The sequence below is a fragment of the Barbus barbus genome (assembly GCF_936440315.1).
Source record: "Barbus barbus genome assembly, chromosome: 50".
Taxonomy (NCBI): Eukaryota; Metazoa; Chordata; class Actinopteri; order Cypriniformes; family Cyprinidae; genus Barbus; species Barbus barbus.
The window spans coordinates 9,884,063-9,899,249 of record NC_136728.1 but is presented as its reverse complement, the minus strand read 5'-3'; the positions used below and the strand labels follow the sequence as shown (position 1 = coordinate 9,899,249).

Here is a 15,187-nt window from a genome sequence, read left to right as displayed (position 1 = left end):
GCTCCACCGCTTCGGGGGGCACATCAGCGGACACCGCCGCCTCGAGGGAACTTTGAGCGGACACTGCCACTTCGGGAGATCTGTGAGCGGGAACCACCGCCTCGGGAGGCTCGTGAGCCTGCACCGCCGCTTCGGGAAGGCCTGAAGTGAGTTCCGCTGCCTCGGAGGCAACATCAGCAGACTCCGCCGCTTTGAAAAGGCCTGAAGTGAGCTCCGCTGCTTCGGGAGGTTCGTGAGCGGGCACCGCCGCTTCGGGAAAGCCTGAAGCGAGCACCGCAGCCTCGGAGGCAACATCAGCGGGCTCCGCCACTTCGGGAAGGCCTGAAGCGAGCTCCACGGCCTCGGAGGCAACATCAGCGGACTCTGCCACTTTGAAAAGGCCTGAAACGAGCTCCGTGGCCTCTAAGGCAACATCAGCGGACTCCGTCGCTTCGGGAGCCTTGTGAGCGGGCACTGCCACCTCGGGAGGACCGTGAGCAGGAACCGCTGCCTCGGGAGGACCGCAAGCAAACCACGCCGCTCGCACCGACATCAGCGGGGGTTCCTGCGCGCTGCGTATCAGCCCAGGACGCTCTGGGAACGGGCGCGAGGTCATGGGTGCGGCCGACGAGGCTTCTGACGCCCTTGGATCGCCGCATCGGGAGAATTGTGAACGGGCTCCGCCGCTAACTCCACCCTGAAGGCCGAGCCGCTCAAATGCAGAGCCAGGTTTATGTAGTCCTCCAGCGACTCCTCGGGGGTCCAGTATGGCATCAGGGATTTGAAGGGCTCGGCCAGGCCTCCGTAGAAAAAGACTATGAGGCAGGTCTTCTCAATAGCCGACCGACTAGCCACTCCAACGAAGTCCCTGGCATAATCCTCAATGCTCCGTTCTCCCTGGCAGATGTTAAGCAACCTCCCTGCTGGACCCATGCTTGCTGGGTGAATTCTGTCACAGAACACTTAGGGAGCGCCGTGGAAAGACAAGGTCTGGATCCAAATGCAAGGAAGGATCTCTTTAATAACGAAACAAAAAGGCCAACAAGGCAAAAAACAAAACAGCATAGGAACGGGATACATCAAACGGCAACACAGTGCATGTATCCCCAGAGTTCAACCGCAACTACGACAACTACCATTAATACAAATAATTACAATTAATTCACCCAGACAGAGCAGCGGGAGTGTGGTGTATAAATAGTCCATGACAATGGGGAACAGCTGGGAGTGTAATTTGTGACAGGTGTGTGTGATATGCGGCAGGTGTGTGGAGTTAGGGGAATGGAGTCCGGGAGGACGGGAGATGGTGACCTCTGGTGGAGAAAGGAAGAACTGCAGAGCCCGGACTCGTGACAATTTTAAAATAAAAAGGAGTATTACATACAAATACAATTATTTTATAGTAAACTTAAAAATAAAATGCTAATATTTTAATTTTTATTATTATTATTATTTGAATTTGAATTGTCATCATTTTCAAACGTTATACTTATGTGCACCCCTGAGTATGAACCTCACAAATACACAATCTGCACTTAACAGTATAAGTTCAACATAAAACATTAAATGTGACTATGGACCACAAAACCAGTCATAAGGGTCCATTTTGAAATATACGTCATAAATAAGCTTTCCATTTATGTATGGTTTGTTAGGATTGGACAATATTTGGCTGAGATACAACTATTTGAAAATCTGGAATCTGAGGGTGGAAAAAAATCTAAATATTGAGAAAATCGCCTTTAAAGTTGTCCAAATTAAGTTCTTAGCAATGCATATTACTTATCAAAAATTAAGTTTTGATGTATTTACTGTAAGAAATTTACAAAATATCTTCATGGAACATGATCTTTACTTAATATCCTAATGACTTTTGGCATAAAAGAAAAATAGATCATTTTGACCCATACAATGCATTGTTGGCGATTGCTCCAAATATACCTGTACAACTTATGACTGGTTTTGTGCTCCATGGTCACAAATAATATTAAATGTACAAACGTGAAAATAATTTCAATATATCCTACAAACTATAATAATAATAAACACTTTTAAAATTTATAATAATAATTGAAACATAAAAATGTTTAAAACTTAAAATCACTGACAAGTCATAATAATAATTTTTTTTTTTATTGCAAACAAAATAATAATAGTAGTATAAAACAATTATTTAAAAAATATATAAAAGACCAGATCAAATCACTGAAATATATAATAATAATAATAATGTGGAAAAAATAATATCAAAGACAAGTTTATAAATTATTAGCATTGTTGTTATTATGTTGTTTTGTAAATAGGATACAAGCCACTGATGTATAACAATAACAATAATTTATGTAATAATATAATTTGTAATAATTATATAATAATAATTTGTAAGTCGCTTTGGACAAAAGCGTCTGCTAAATGACAAAAGTAAGTAAGTAAAAGTATATAACTCTTAATAATATATGGACTACTATTTTTACACTGCAGATCCGGAAGTCCTTATTTTCCTTTAAATACGTCGTAATTATGCAACAATAAGATACAAACGAATAGGGTTAAATACATTTTCACCAAATCAACATTTATAGAAATATATTTGTTTGTTTTGAAGAAAGACAGAGCGCTGACGTTGCGTAAGGACTTTTATTTTGAAGGACAAGAAATCCATCAGCCATTTGGAAAGCAAGCACAGAGATCAGTTCCACGCAGGGCTGTGATTCAGAGCGGAGCTCCGATATTAACAGTCGCGATGGGGAAGAAGACTCGCGCAGGCACCGGCAGGAGAACCATATTACAGCTCTCCCCGCCGGGACCGAACCGCAGCGCGACGGGAGCGGCCAGAGAGAACGGGGTCGGCTCGGGATCCGAAGGTGGGCGAGAAAGACATCAGTGGACGTGTAAACCGTAAAATATTAGAGCAAGACGAACCATTTTAAGAGAAACGCGCGCTTCTATAGCGAGTCGAAAACGAGTTTATTTAGTAAACTTACTCGCCATTTGTGATATTTGGCAAATCGTAATAAAAATTCCGTTCCGTTGTTGCTATAAATGAACTTTGTGTGATTCAGTTCTTACCTTTTGAATAGCCGTCTGTCAGGTTTAGCGTTAGCCACCGATAAATGTGCGTGCTGATGTAGCTTGTCAAACTGGTTATGATGTAAACAACATGAAATGACAAGTAATGATTTATTTTGATATTTAAGCGAATTGTTTGCTATTTAAGTCATTTATAAGCCACAGTTTCGAGTTAGCATCGCAGCTGCACTGGGCTTCAGACAAAGCGTTAGCCAAACATGCTAACGTTAACTCACCCGCACCGGAACAACAAGGATGACTTTGTTATAAATGTTGTAAATGTTATAAACTTTATTTCATATTGTAGACGAACCTGAGGGTAACACAGATGGTCAGCGAGAAGTTAATGTAGTAATGAAGACACCAGCTGTAAAGGCCACACGTAAGTTATACCAGATTGCTATTACTATGTACTGTATACAAGTAATGAGTCATAACAAATGAGTATGCATATATAAACTCTTACTTTTAGTTATCGTTAAATTTTTATGAAGTTATTTACTTATTTTTGTGGAATCTGATATAAATGTATTTATTTTATATTTTACTTTGTGTGTGTGTATATATATATATATATATATATATATATATATATATATACATACATACATACATACATACATACATACATACATACATACACACACACACACACACACTCACCTAAAAGATTATTAGGAACACCATACTAATACTGTGTTTGACCCCCTTTCGCCTTCAGAACTGCCTTAATTCTACGTGGCATTGATTCAACAAGGTGCTGAAAGCATTCTTTAGAAATGTTGGCCCATATTGATAGGATAGCATCTTGCAGTTGATGGAGATTTGTGGGATGCACATCCAGGGCACGAAGCTCCCGTTCCACCACATCCCAAAGATGCTCTATTGGGTTGAGATCTGGTGACTGTTGGGGCCATTTTAGTACAGTGAACTCATTGTCATGTTCAAGAAACCAATTTGAAATGATTCGAGCATTGTGACATGGTGCATTATCCTGCTGGAAGTAGCCATCAGAGGATGGGTACATGGTGGTCATAAAGGGATGGACATGGTCAGAAACAATGCTCAGGTAGGCCGTGGCATTTAAACGATGCCCAATTGGCACTAAGGGGCCTAAAGTGTGCCAAGAAAACATCCCCCACACCATTACACCACCACCAGCAGCCTGCACAGTGGTAACAAGGCATGATGGATCCATGTTCTCATTCTGTTTACGCCAAATTCTGACTCTACCATCTGAATGTCTCAACAGAAATCGAGACTCATCAGACCAGGCAACATTTTTCCAGTCTTCAACCGTCCAATTTTGGTGAGCTCGTGCAAATTGTAGCCTCTTTTTCCTATTTGTAATGGAGATGAGTGGTACCCGGTGGGGTCTTCTGCTGTTGTAGCCCATCCGCCTCAAGGTTGTGCGTGTTGTGGCTTCACAAATGCTTTGCTGCATACCTCGGTTGTAACGAGTGGTTATTTCAGTCAAAGTTGCTCTTCTATCAGCTTGAATCAGTCGGCCCATTCTCCTCTGACCTCTAGCATCAACAAGGCATTTTCGCCCACAGGACTGCCGCATACTGGATGTTTTTCCCTTTTCACACCATTCTTTGTAAACCCTAGAAATGGTTGTGCGTGAAAATCCCAGTAACTGAGCAGATTGTGAAATACTCAGACCGGCCTGTCTGGCACCAACAACCATGCCACGCTCAAAATTGCTTAAATCACCTTTCTTTCCCATTCTGACATTCAGTTTGGAGTTCAGGAGATTGTCTTGACCAGGACCACACCCCTAAATGCATTGAAGCAACTGCCATGTGATTGGTTGATTAGATAATTGCATTAATGAGAAATTGAACAGGTGTTCCTAATAATCCTTTAGGTGAGTGTGTGTGTATATATATATATATATATATATATATGCGCATACATGGGTCAAAGATGAGTCATTCCATTTTGGTGGGCGCATCAAATTAAGTTGACAAAAGTGTTTTTATGTACATTATATGACAAAATCATTCAGTGAGATATTTATGCAAAATAAAAGAAACCAAAGATATTTATGCAAAATAAAAGAACTACCTGTTCGTAAAAGTGATCATACATTGGTAAATATTTAAAGCTACAATTAATTATTTTGGGGGCTGCACTTAAATAGAATCTTTCAATATCATCTAATGATTATTGTTATAAATATGCCTCGCAAGATTTTTGGTGTATAAGCTATTTTGTGTAATATTTTTTTTTTTTTTTTATATATGCTGTTGTATAGTTTAAAGAATGTCATTTTACTACATTTGATTCTGTTTTACCTTTATTTGCTCTGTAGAGGGTTTATCTCTGCTTGGAGCGTATGAAGACAGTGAAGATGAAGATGCAGCTGAAAACACCTCGACTGCCACGAAGGCAAAGCATAACCAGTCCGCAGACATTGACAGCACACTTGCCAATTTTATGGCGGTGAGTGAAGTCATGGGCTACTTAAGACCAGATGTATCGATTTGCGCACAGTTTATCTAAAAATCTGTCTGTAATTTTGACACTGGCTATCAAATGTCTTTCCTAAAGGAAATCGATGCGATTACGACCCAACCAACCCAGACAAGTGAATCTGGGACAGAGCCGAGTGCACCAGCCCCGACTCCTCCTCGCCCCGACCCCAAACCAGACCAGCAGACTCAAGATCAGAACGGACCCGCACAAGAATTTCAATACAACACACAGTACTCTCTCGCAGGAGGTGAGTTTTCTAATGGACTGTTTCTGTTTTGTGTATGTAGTATAATTCTAATTCTTAATACTTGTCTTCTTGTGTTATAGCTGGGTTAGAGATGGGTGATTGGCAGGAAGTGTGGGATGAAAATACTGGCTGTTATTACTACTGGAATACTCAGACCAATGAGGTGGCCTGGGAGCTCCCGCATTACCTGGCAAACCAGATGCAGAGTCTACATTACACGGGCAGGTGAGTTGTGAATATGAGATAAACAGAAGGAACATTTTCCTGGCAGTCAGTAGTCAGTTTTAAATGATTTTTACTAGTTGCAAATTGTCATTGTATAAAATATTGCAAAAAATATTTTAACAAAAATATATTTTACGGAAATATTATTATGTGATGTGTATATATATATTGTGTGTGTATATACACTACATATATACACATAAAAAAAAAAAAAGCATTTTACTTTGAATATTATTTTCCCCAGTTCTTCTGTAAATGGCAATGGTGTGGCACATCATAGTGGTTATACTGAACAGCAGTCTGTTGCTGCTGCTCCTGCATCTAAGAGAGAAAACAAAAAGAAAGCAAGTATTTTTTTGACTTCTCCCTAAATTGCATGAGATGGGAAAACTACTTGAAATCAACTTTGGTCATTAGTATAATTCTGCATCCTCTGTCCACACAGGAAGTAATCGAGAGTGTTGTGGCTTTGACCAGCGAGGAAGAAGAGAGGCGAGGTGTGGCAGCTACTCTCCTTGCTCCTCTTATCCCAGAGGAGGTGAAGGAGGCAGAGGAGAAGTGGAGAAAGAAGGTGCTGGCCATAGAAGAGACTGTAGAAATAGCCCAGGAGGTAGAAGGCGAAGGCACTCCATCTTTGGACTCCCCGGCTCTCCGAGATACGGACAGCCAGAGTAACCAGCGCAGCAGGAACCACTCCGCAGAATCTTCTGACAGAGAGGAGGAGGCAGAAGAGGACACCATGGAACTAGAACTAGCACTAGAGAGGAAAAAAGTGAGTTGCTTTATTTCTCATTAGTTGCTATTTCTATATTTTGATTATGCAATCAATATCCTAGATATTGTCTGATTTCATGCCCAATTAAGCCAATATTGTCAATGAATGAATTTTTCTGTATAGTTTTGTTTGTGAAAAGCTGGTATTGAAAGTGTTTGTTGTCCTGCAGGCTGAGCTTCGTGCCTTGGAGGAAGGTGACGGCAGTGCCGGTGGTTCGAGCCCCTGTTCTGAAGCAAGTCAGGATGGGCCTCGTAATTTGCTTTTGCAGAAGAGCAAATGGAAGACTGCTTTCCTCCGTGCGCCAAGTCCTGATTCGAGCAGCCGGGGCTCAGACAAGGCAGGATGGGCCACTCCAGAGCACTCAGACAATGGTAAAGATTGGCAGTAATAATAGAAGTGCTTAGAATTGTAATTAATTTGACAGAAATTAGGTTTCGTACATCATGAATGAATGACTTACTGAACATTTTGTGTTTCAAGCACATTCCAAAACAGCTGAGAAGCAAGGAGAGGAAGATGAAAAGGAGAAGCCTGTATCCAAAGCTCTTCAAAAGGGAGAAGAGGATCTCAAGGTAATTGAAATGAGTTGAAGTCAATGGAATCAAAATTGACATTTTTTTTCTTTAATACACATTTCTGCTTTTATTGCTTTTGTACTGATCTCATGCTCACAAAGGCTGCATTTATTTGATTTATTTGAATAGAAATACAGTAAAAACAGTAATTTTGTGAAATATTATTGCAACCAATAAATAATTGTTCTCTTTTAATGCATGTTTATTTATTTCTGTGATGGCAAGGTCAAGTCACATTTATTTCTTTAGCACTTTATTAAATACAAATTGTTTCAAAGCAGCGTTACAGTAAAAAACAGAATCAGTTGTGGAAACTTCTTCAAATATAAGACTTCATCCTTCAGAAATCAGTTGGTGCTCAAGAAACATTTCTGAAACAGTTGTGCTGCTTAATATTTTTAGAAACGGTAAATGTTTTTTACAGGATTCTTTGATTAATAGGAAGTTCAAAAGAACAATATTTATTTTCAAATAGAAGTCTTTTGTAACATAACAAATGTCTTTACTGTCACTTTTGATCATTTTAATGAATGCATAGAATAATAGCATTAACTTCCTAAAATCAAATCTCGTTTTAGCTGTTTTTCTTATTTCATTGCAAAAAAATCACAACTGCAGAAATAAAATGAGCAGCGAAGAGCGTTTTTCGTATTATATTTAAACAACTTCAGGTATACCCTTAATTACACAACTTTGAGGAATATTTAGAGGACATGAGCTGCAAGTTACAATTACTGGTAATTTGAAATGTTATGTGATAGACTTCATTAAAAGTTGTTGGTCTTGCCTCCTTCAGTTTCAGATCGGAGAGCTTGCTAACACACTCACCAGCAAAATGGAGTTTTTGGGAATTGACAAGAAAGCCATCTCGAACTTTCAACTGCTGCTGCTGCAAACGGAGGTAAGAGCATAACATAAGTGGTTTATGCTATATAAATAAAACCATATATATATATATAAAATGAAAATTATGGTAACACTGGTTAAGTGACCAATTCTTGCTATTAACTAGTTGCTTATTAGCATGCCTATTATTAACATTGGCTGTTTATTAGTACTTATAAAGCACATATCACTGCCTTATTCTGCACAACCATATTTTAGATCCCTTAAACTTACCCCACACTATCTTACAAACTATTAATAAGCAGCAAATTAGTAGTTTGAGGCAAAAGTTGTAGATAATAGTGGAAATTGGTCCCCAAACTAAAGTGTGACCATAATTGTGTGATGTTAACAAAAAAGTTTTAAATTTTTTTGAATATATATTTTTTAATTGTATGTATTTTTGTTTATCTGTAAACACATTTAAACTAAAGATATTTATTCTGCTGATATGCATATTGAAATGGCCTTTCGACTCATTTCCCTTCCTCCAGACGCGGATCGCAGACTGGCGAGAGGGTGCCCTGAACGGAAACTATCTTCGGCGCAGGCTGCAGGAAGCTGCTGAGCACATAAAACATTACGAACTTAACGCCACTCCCAAAGGCTGGTCCTGCCACTGGGACAGGTACGCGCTCCTTACCTTTCACATCCTTATCACTCCCCCTCCCTAAAAGTCCCCCTCCTCATGTGACGATTGACACTGCCTTCGCTGCTATGACAAATGCGCGACTGATTTACACTTGATTGTATTACTGGGGAGTGTTTACGAGCACGGAAAAAGACAGAAGGTAATCCTGATAAGGGAGCGTCTCTAAAGAGCCAGCCTGACCGCCAAAGATTTGGGCCCCATCTCCTCCCCTCAAAGTCAGTCTAAAGGGTTAGGAAGGTGGTTGCGCGTGCGAGAGCTTTGAACTTTACAGGACTGCCCCCAAAATGATGGGAGAAATGAGTGACACAGAGTGACCACGTGGAAGCAGCGTGTCACAAGCATCAGTAAAGGAAGACGATGCCTTGCCCTCGGAGCCTGAAGGTCAGACCAATCTATTTCATTGTTTTACTGGATTTCTTTTCCATGCACACTATTGATGACTGTTCAATAAAAATGTTGTCTTTTACCCTCTGTTGAAGATGCCTGCCTTAAGGCATCTAGCGGAGGGGTTTTGTCACTGTCAGTGTGAGTATTGCCATGACAATTGAGATGAAGTGATTTGTAACAATGTCTGTAAGCTTTTCAGGATTGGAAATTTCAGTTTTTTTTGCCATGTTTTTTTTTCTTAGAGAATAAGGTGGGTTCTTTATCAGTGCATCCCTTCCAATCTGGCTTCTCCTATGGGCTCCCAGTGAAGCCCAGTTCAACATTCCCTCATTAGGGAACTAGAGCCCCACTTTCCTTTGACTCTCCAAGGGTCTCATGATCTTGAAATCAGTTGAGGGAACAGTTGCTAAGACGCATCTGTGTGTTTGTTTCTTCACCTCTAGAGAGCACAGACGGTACTTCTATGTGAACGAGAGGACCAACGCTTCCCAGTGGGAGTTTCCAGCTGTGGAGGAGAACGAGGAACCCAAGCCGCCCCTGCCGCCCACTTCTGGCCTCAGAGACACAAGTCAACCATCTGCAGAAACCACTGGTGCTATAACAGGTAAAGGTTGTTGGTTATGACATCTTTTAAATATTAATTAATTTCAATTAATGAATAAAATGACTTGAATACACCTTTTCCATATGAATATGTTTTTGATTTAAAGGGGTGGTTGACTGCTTTTTTTCTAGGCTTGATTGTGTTTGATTGTGGTGCAGTCTAACATGTTAATGCTTCGTTTAAAAGAAAAAAACACATCATTTTTCACATAATTTACTGTTCTACTCCGCTCTCTCCATTGTCTGATAAATGCTCTGATGATTTCCTGGTTTTATGAAGCCCCTCCCTCAAAAATACGCGATGGGCTAAGATTGGTTAGCTGGCCCAGTGTGTTGCTTACCCGCCTAGTACGCATGAAGAAACATCACGCCCCTCAACTCCACGGCATGTGCTCCGGTTGTATTGTAAACAATGACGTCGTCAATATTGCTTATCAGTTCGAGCCCGATTGAGACCCAGAGAATCTTAGTGAAGAGGATCGCGCAGAACCTGTGCAAACACACGGCTCTTAATGGTATGTTTTTTTGTTTGATGTTGTCTCATACTTCTAGATACGCTATTATTTGTAAATGCTACTGCTTCTTTTAGTTTCTAATATACAGTTTTATCCTGATTAAAGCTTTAATACAGCAGAATACATGATTGCATTGTAGCATTTTTCTAACAGTAAGAAGTGTTTGCCAGCAAGTATTGCTCTTGCTCTAGTGTTACCACGGCAACCATGTTTAACAGTTCTTGTAACTATGTGAAAATTCTGTCTATGCACATAAAGTGAATAATTGGAACACCGTTCCATTGAAGGAGCTGATGATCTGAATGAGAGAGAGAGATGCAGAGCAGAGGGAGACGAGGAACAGGATGAAAAACTGATTTTGAAACTTGTGAATCCATTAGAATCGTTTTCATATTCATAGAGTAGTTTTGACGGCATGGCAACAACTCATCCTCTTCTTTATAGTAGCGCAACATGGCCCCGTCCCCTTTGTTGAATGTTCCTGAGGGCAGGGTTTATGTAAATTTCAGGGTTTGTGATGTCACCAACCCGGGAAGTAGCTTGTTGTAGTCCCTGCGAGCCTTAACTAGGTATTAAACTGCCATCATTTTAAAAGACTATCTCCGTTTGCATTGAACTTTCAGCATCGTAACTTTGCAGATATTGTTTATGCTCAGAAAGCAACATTACACACCAACTAAAGTTAAAAAAGTTAAATCACAATCAACCAAAACCTTTAATAAATTTTAATGTGAATATTTTATTAATGTCAAAAATGTCATATAAACACATTTTAAAACACATATAGGGCAGCCAGAGTTTAATAAAATAAATGTGAAGCCTGTTTTATAGCGAAGCACAACACTGTGTTAATTTATAAGCAAACAGCTCATGATCTGGTGTTTTCAGTATATTAAATCTCAATTTTTATCCATCTTTTAAATACTTTATTTTTATAGAGAAATATTACATTAGTAATAGCTTGTATCTCATAAGAATAATAATAAATACTGAGTATATTTAATATTGTCGCTTGGACATAATCACAAAATAGTTGGCCAAATTGTTTAGGCCTACAAAAAAGCACAGCAAATCAGGAGTTTTTTTTTTTTTTTTACATTTTAAATCGCAATTAGATTTTCTCCCAAATCATGCAGGGCTAGATAAAGGTGTAGGGGTAACTGTCTGATTATGAAAAATCCAAAAGCCTCATTAAAAGAATGGAAATAAATTCAAATATGAAAGAATTAATAATTTGACATTTTTATGACCTGGGAAAATTTGTTTCATGATGTAAAATGGTACTCCTTGATATTTAGGAATGAATAATTCAAGATTATTTAAAAAGGGAAAAAAAGTACCTTTTTACCATTATGGCAGTGTAACATAATAAGCATCCATGACGTGTAATGAAATGTTGTTTTTAGAGCTGTCAATCGAATTAAAAAAAGTTAACTAATTAATCGCACTTTTTTTTTTCTGAAATTAAGCGTGATTAATCCTACCTAATATTAAAGTTGTTAAATATACTTTTATATTGCAATAATTTCACATTCAATCTTCAAATTAATGCAAAAACTACATAAAGACAGTATATCTTTAATATTTGTTTAATGGCATCTTTTTTTTATGACTGAAGGGAAGTATCATTGATACCAATACTACTGATGTCTCTAGGAAATTATTTTTTCCCTAATATTTAACCATTGACTTTAGCCATTCAACATTAAAGTATAATTGAGAGCGATCAATTTGAACATTTATTAGACTTTAAAAAATAACTTCTAATTTAAGTGAACTTAAAACAATCTTCATAAATCCATTATAATAAATGTCATATTTAGCTACCTGTGCCCTTCAGCAAGTAGGAAATATACAGAAATTGAATAAAGTTATCAAACACTAAATTCTAAATTAAATATAGATAAATCCTTAAAGCTACAAAAGTTATTTATTTTATTTTTATTTTTTTTGAGTTATTGATAACCGACATCACAACAGCTGGTTATTAGGTTATTTGGCTGCTATTGCTTTAAGAGCTGCTGCTGCTGAACATGACACGGATCTCACAAGCATGCTCGTAGTTTCATTGGTGCTTTATTATGAAATGATACAGGCTACAGCGCGCTCCGTCGTATTTGTGCGTGCAATTGAAGAGCATGCGCTACGAGCACAATATAACTGCTGATAGGACAGGAAGATTAGTTTTTACTGACATATGGCCTGACAGCATCTGACCGCAGTTCACTGATGTTCTACTGAATCTCCTTGCCACCTGTATTGTTTCTGCGCTTGTTTGACTAGTGCCTGAGTGGAGTTCATCTGAAAAGTCTCCTCTCCTCGTTTTGCGTTTAAATGAACGCACTTCTAAGCAAGAAAAAGAGTCAAGCAGCAGTTATGATTGGGGTGGCCAACCCTAGCCCCGCCCCGTATTAACTGCATTAACGCAGGTGATTAACGAAAAATTAACACTAATCATTTTATTTTTTTCAATAGGAACTTCGTTAGGAGATGTGCAATCTTATTGGATGGTTCCCCACCCTCCTCAGCCACCATTGCCACCACTTCCTCCAGAGGATCCACCCCCTCCACCTACAGAGCAACCGCCACCACCCCCTCCACCACCTGAATCTCCTCCTCCGCCCCCTCCACCACCCCTCGAGGATGACGGAGAGATTGAGGAAGTGGAGATGGAGGATGAGGAGTCAGAGCCTCCGGCTCCTGGAACAGAAGAGTTCAAGGTCACTTTTTGGTCTTGAGAGTTAAGATTTAGTTTATTATGCTTTAGTGCATAGTGAAGCTATATGTTTTGATGTCTTTTCCTCAGGCGGCTGAGGCAGCAGCATCTTTGGGACTTGCAGCTAAAGCCCAGAAACGCAAGGCCCCAGGCTCAGTCCCACTGCCCAAAACGGCCACCATCGGCAGCAGCCCTATTCTTTACACTCAACCCATTGTCACAGCTGGTGAGAATAAACTCCTTTTACAAGCATCAGTATTTTCAGTGAGCATCCTTTCTTGTGGAAAGGTGTTGTTCCTCATGTTCCTTTTGTTCATTCACAGCCCCACTTCTAGTTGGAAATGCTTACTGGGGGATGACACCTGCAGTTGCACCTCCTCTGCCTACAGAGAGCATAGTCCCACCAATGCCAGCCCTGCCGCCCCAACCACCTCCTCCTGCTCCACAACCTCCCAGCACCCTGGAACCGATGAGCAAAACACTCACAGACAAAACAAAGAAACAAAAGAAAGAGAAGGTGGGTGCTTTTGGTTTGTTTTTTTTGTTTGGTGTTTTTTTTTTGTTTTGTTTTGTTTTGTTCTTGTGGTTTTGTTTTTGTTTTTTGTTTGGCTGTCTGTGTGTGGGGTTATTTTAAATTTTTTCGGTTTGTATTTTTTTGGGATATGTTTTGCTGTTATTCTTTCATTTGTCTTGTTTGCTTTGGGGTTTGTTTAGCATTTGTGTTTGGTTTGTTTCTTGGGTTTGTATTGGTTTAGTTTTTTGATGTTTTTGGGTTCTTTTCCTTTTTTTTTTTTTTAAATGAGATTTTTTGAAGATGAATTTAGACAAAATAATTTAAATACCATCATTTTATTTCTTAAAGACGAAAAAGAGCAAGACAAAGATGCCGTCCCTGGTAAAGAAGTGGCAGAGCATTCAGAAAGAGCTAGATGAAGAGGAGAAGTCGAGCTCCAGTGATGAAGATAGAGACCAGCTTAACAACAGACGGATTGAGGAATGGAAACAACAACAGCTTTCATCGTAAGTTTGAAGAAGCTATTACAAACATTGTCAGCATACATTTGAGAAAAATACAGATTGTTCAAATGCTTGTCATTTTTGTCTCTGCTTGCAGAGGGAAATCTGGGAAGAATGCTAATTTTGAAGCACTTCCTGAAGACTGGAGGGAAAGACTGTTAAAGAAAAGAAAGATGATGGAGAGTTCATAACATCGCTTTTGAAAACGCTAAACAAAGAGCATCTGGCAGAGGTGGACTGAACTGTGCTATTGTGTTGTGTCCCACTTGCTAAGCTTCAGTGGATTTAGGTGGGCAAACTTGAACGAATGTTTCTTTATATAAGCACACATTCAACTCTGTGCTGTTAAATTCAAATGCATCATCTTTTGTCTAAAGGTATACTTTATGGTTTGTTGTAAAATAATAAAACGGCCTCTAATGTCTGGAAGTTATTTTAAACATGCAGTGAAGGTTAAATGTACAGGAATTTTTGTTCTATTTTTTTTATTTTTATTATTACTCCAACCATGAAACCTGTGCACGATTTTTCTGTAAATTAAAATTTAATGAAATCAATATTAAAGGACTTGTCCATTTCTTTAGTTTCTCAGAGCTGTTCATTTTTTTGTACGTCAAGTGTGCAAACCATCAGCTGTACAGTGAGCTCTGCACTGTCATGGGTGACATTTAACAGTGCTTTATCTGTGTATCCAGCTAAGTGTTTTAAAAGCTAAGCTTCAAAATCAGTGGATCAATATAAAAAGATCAGACCAACAGACCACTGTTAGCAAGAGTTTCAGACACGCTTCCAAAATTACAGTTGAGACTTCTGTGTTGTCCACTCCTTTGCACTTTAAAGTATGCTTCATATGTGAACTAACTATATATATATATATATATATATATTTCCCATTGACGATGTTGTGATAGTCAACTCATGTGCCAACTTCTTTTTTCTGTAATATTAATGAACATTCACTAAATGTCTTTCTTTTAAATCGAAAAAATTGGTGTAAATGTTGCCTGAACTGGGGCTGTTGAGCCATCAAACCTTTTCTACATTGTAAATAAAAAAATTTC

At 39.0% G+C, this 15,187-nt stretch overlaps 1 protein-coding gene across 3 annotated transcripts; it reads left to right on the top strand.

Moving 5' to 3' along the window:
* Window positions 1–2,649: 2,649 nt before the first annotated feature.
* Window positions 2,650–14,716, top strand: fnbp4 (formin binding protein 4). Of its 3 annotated transcripts, XM_079414252.1 has the most exons (18): window positions 2,650–2,843; window positions 3,356–3,430; window positions 4,301–4,357; window positions 5,366–5,496; window positions 5,605–5,776; window positions 5,857–6,001; window positions 6,246–6,345; window positions 6,447–6,773; window positions 6,946–7,147; window positions 7,257–7,348; window positions 8,148–8,252; window positions 8,731–8,864; window positions 9,719–9,879; window positions 12,869–13,113; window positions 13,200–13,335; window positions 13,433–13,626; window positions 13,972–14,129; window positions 14,224–14,708. In XM_079414252.1, the coding sequence occupies exons 1-18, from the start codon at window positions 2,723–2,725 to the stop codon at window positions 14,315–14,317; spliced, it is 2,649 nt and encodes an 882-aa protein (XP_079270378.1). In that variant the 5' UTR covers window positions 2,650–2,722; the 3' UTR covers window positions 14,318–14,708. The 3 variants fall into 3 exon arrangements, with proteins under 3 accessions (XP_079270378.1, XP_079270379.1, XP_079270380.1); XM_079414253.1 differs by lacking the exon at window positions 4,301–4,357 and having other exon boundaries at window positions 14,224–14,716; XM_079414254.1 differs by lacking the exon at window positions 4,301–4,357 and having other exon boundaries at window positions 6,246–6,349; window positions 6,451–6,773.
* Window positions 14,717–15,187: the final 471 nt, after the last annotated feature.

Excerpts from the sequence above, each read along its gene's own strand:
- fnbp4 (XM_079414252.1), top strand. The coding sequence starts at position 2,723 with ATGGGGAAGAAGACTCGCGCAGGCACCGGCAGGAGAACCATATTACAG. Across the intron at positions 8,253-8,730 it reads TGCTGCTGCTGCAAACGGAG|ACGCGGATCGCAGACTGGCG; the intron begins GTAAGAGCATAA and ends CCCTTCCTCCAG. Across the intron at positions 9,880-12,868 it reads AACCACTGGTGCTATAACAG|GAACTTCGTTAGGAGATGTG; the intron begins GTAAAGGTTGTT and ends TTTTTTCAATAG.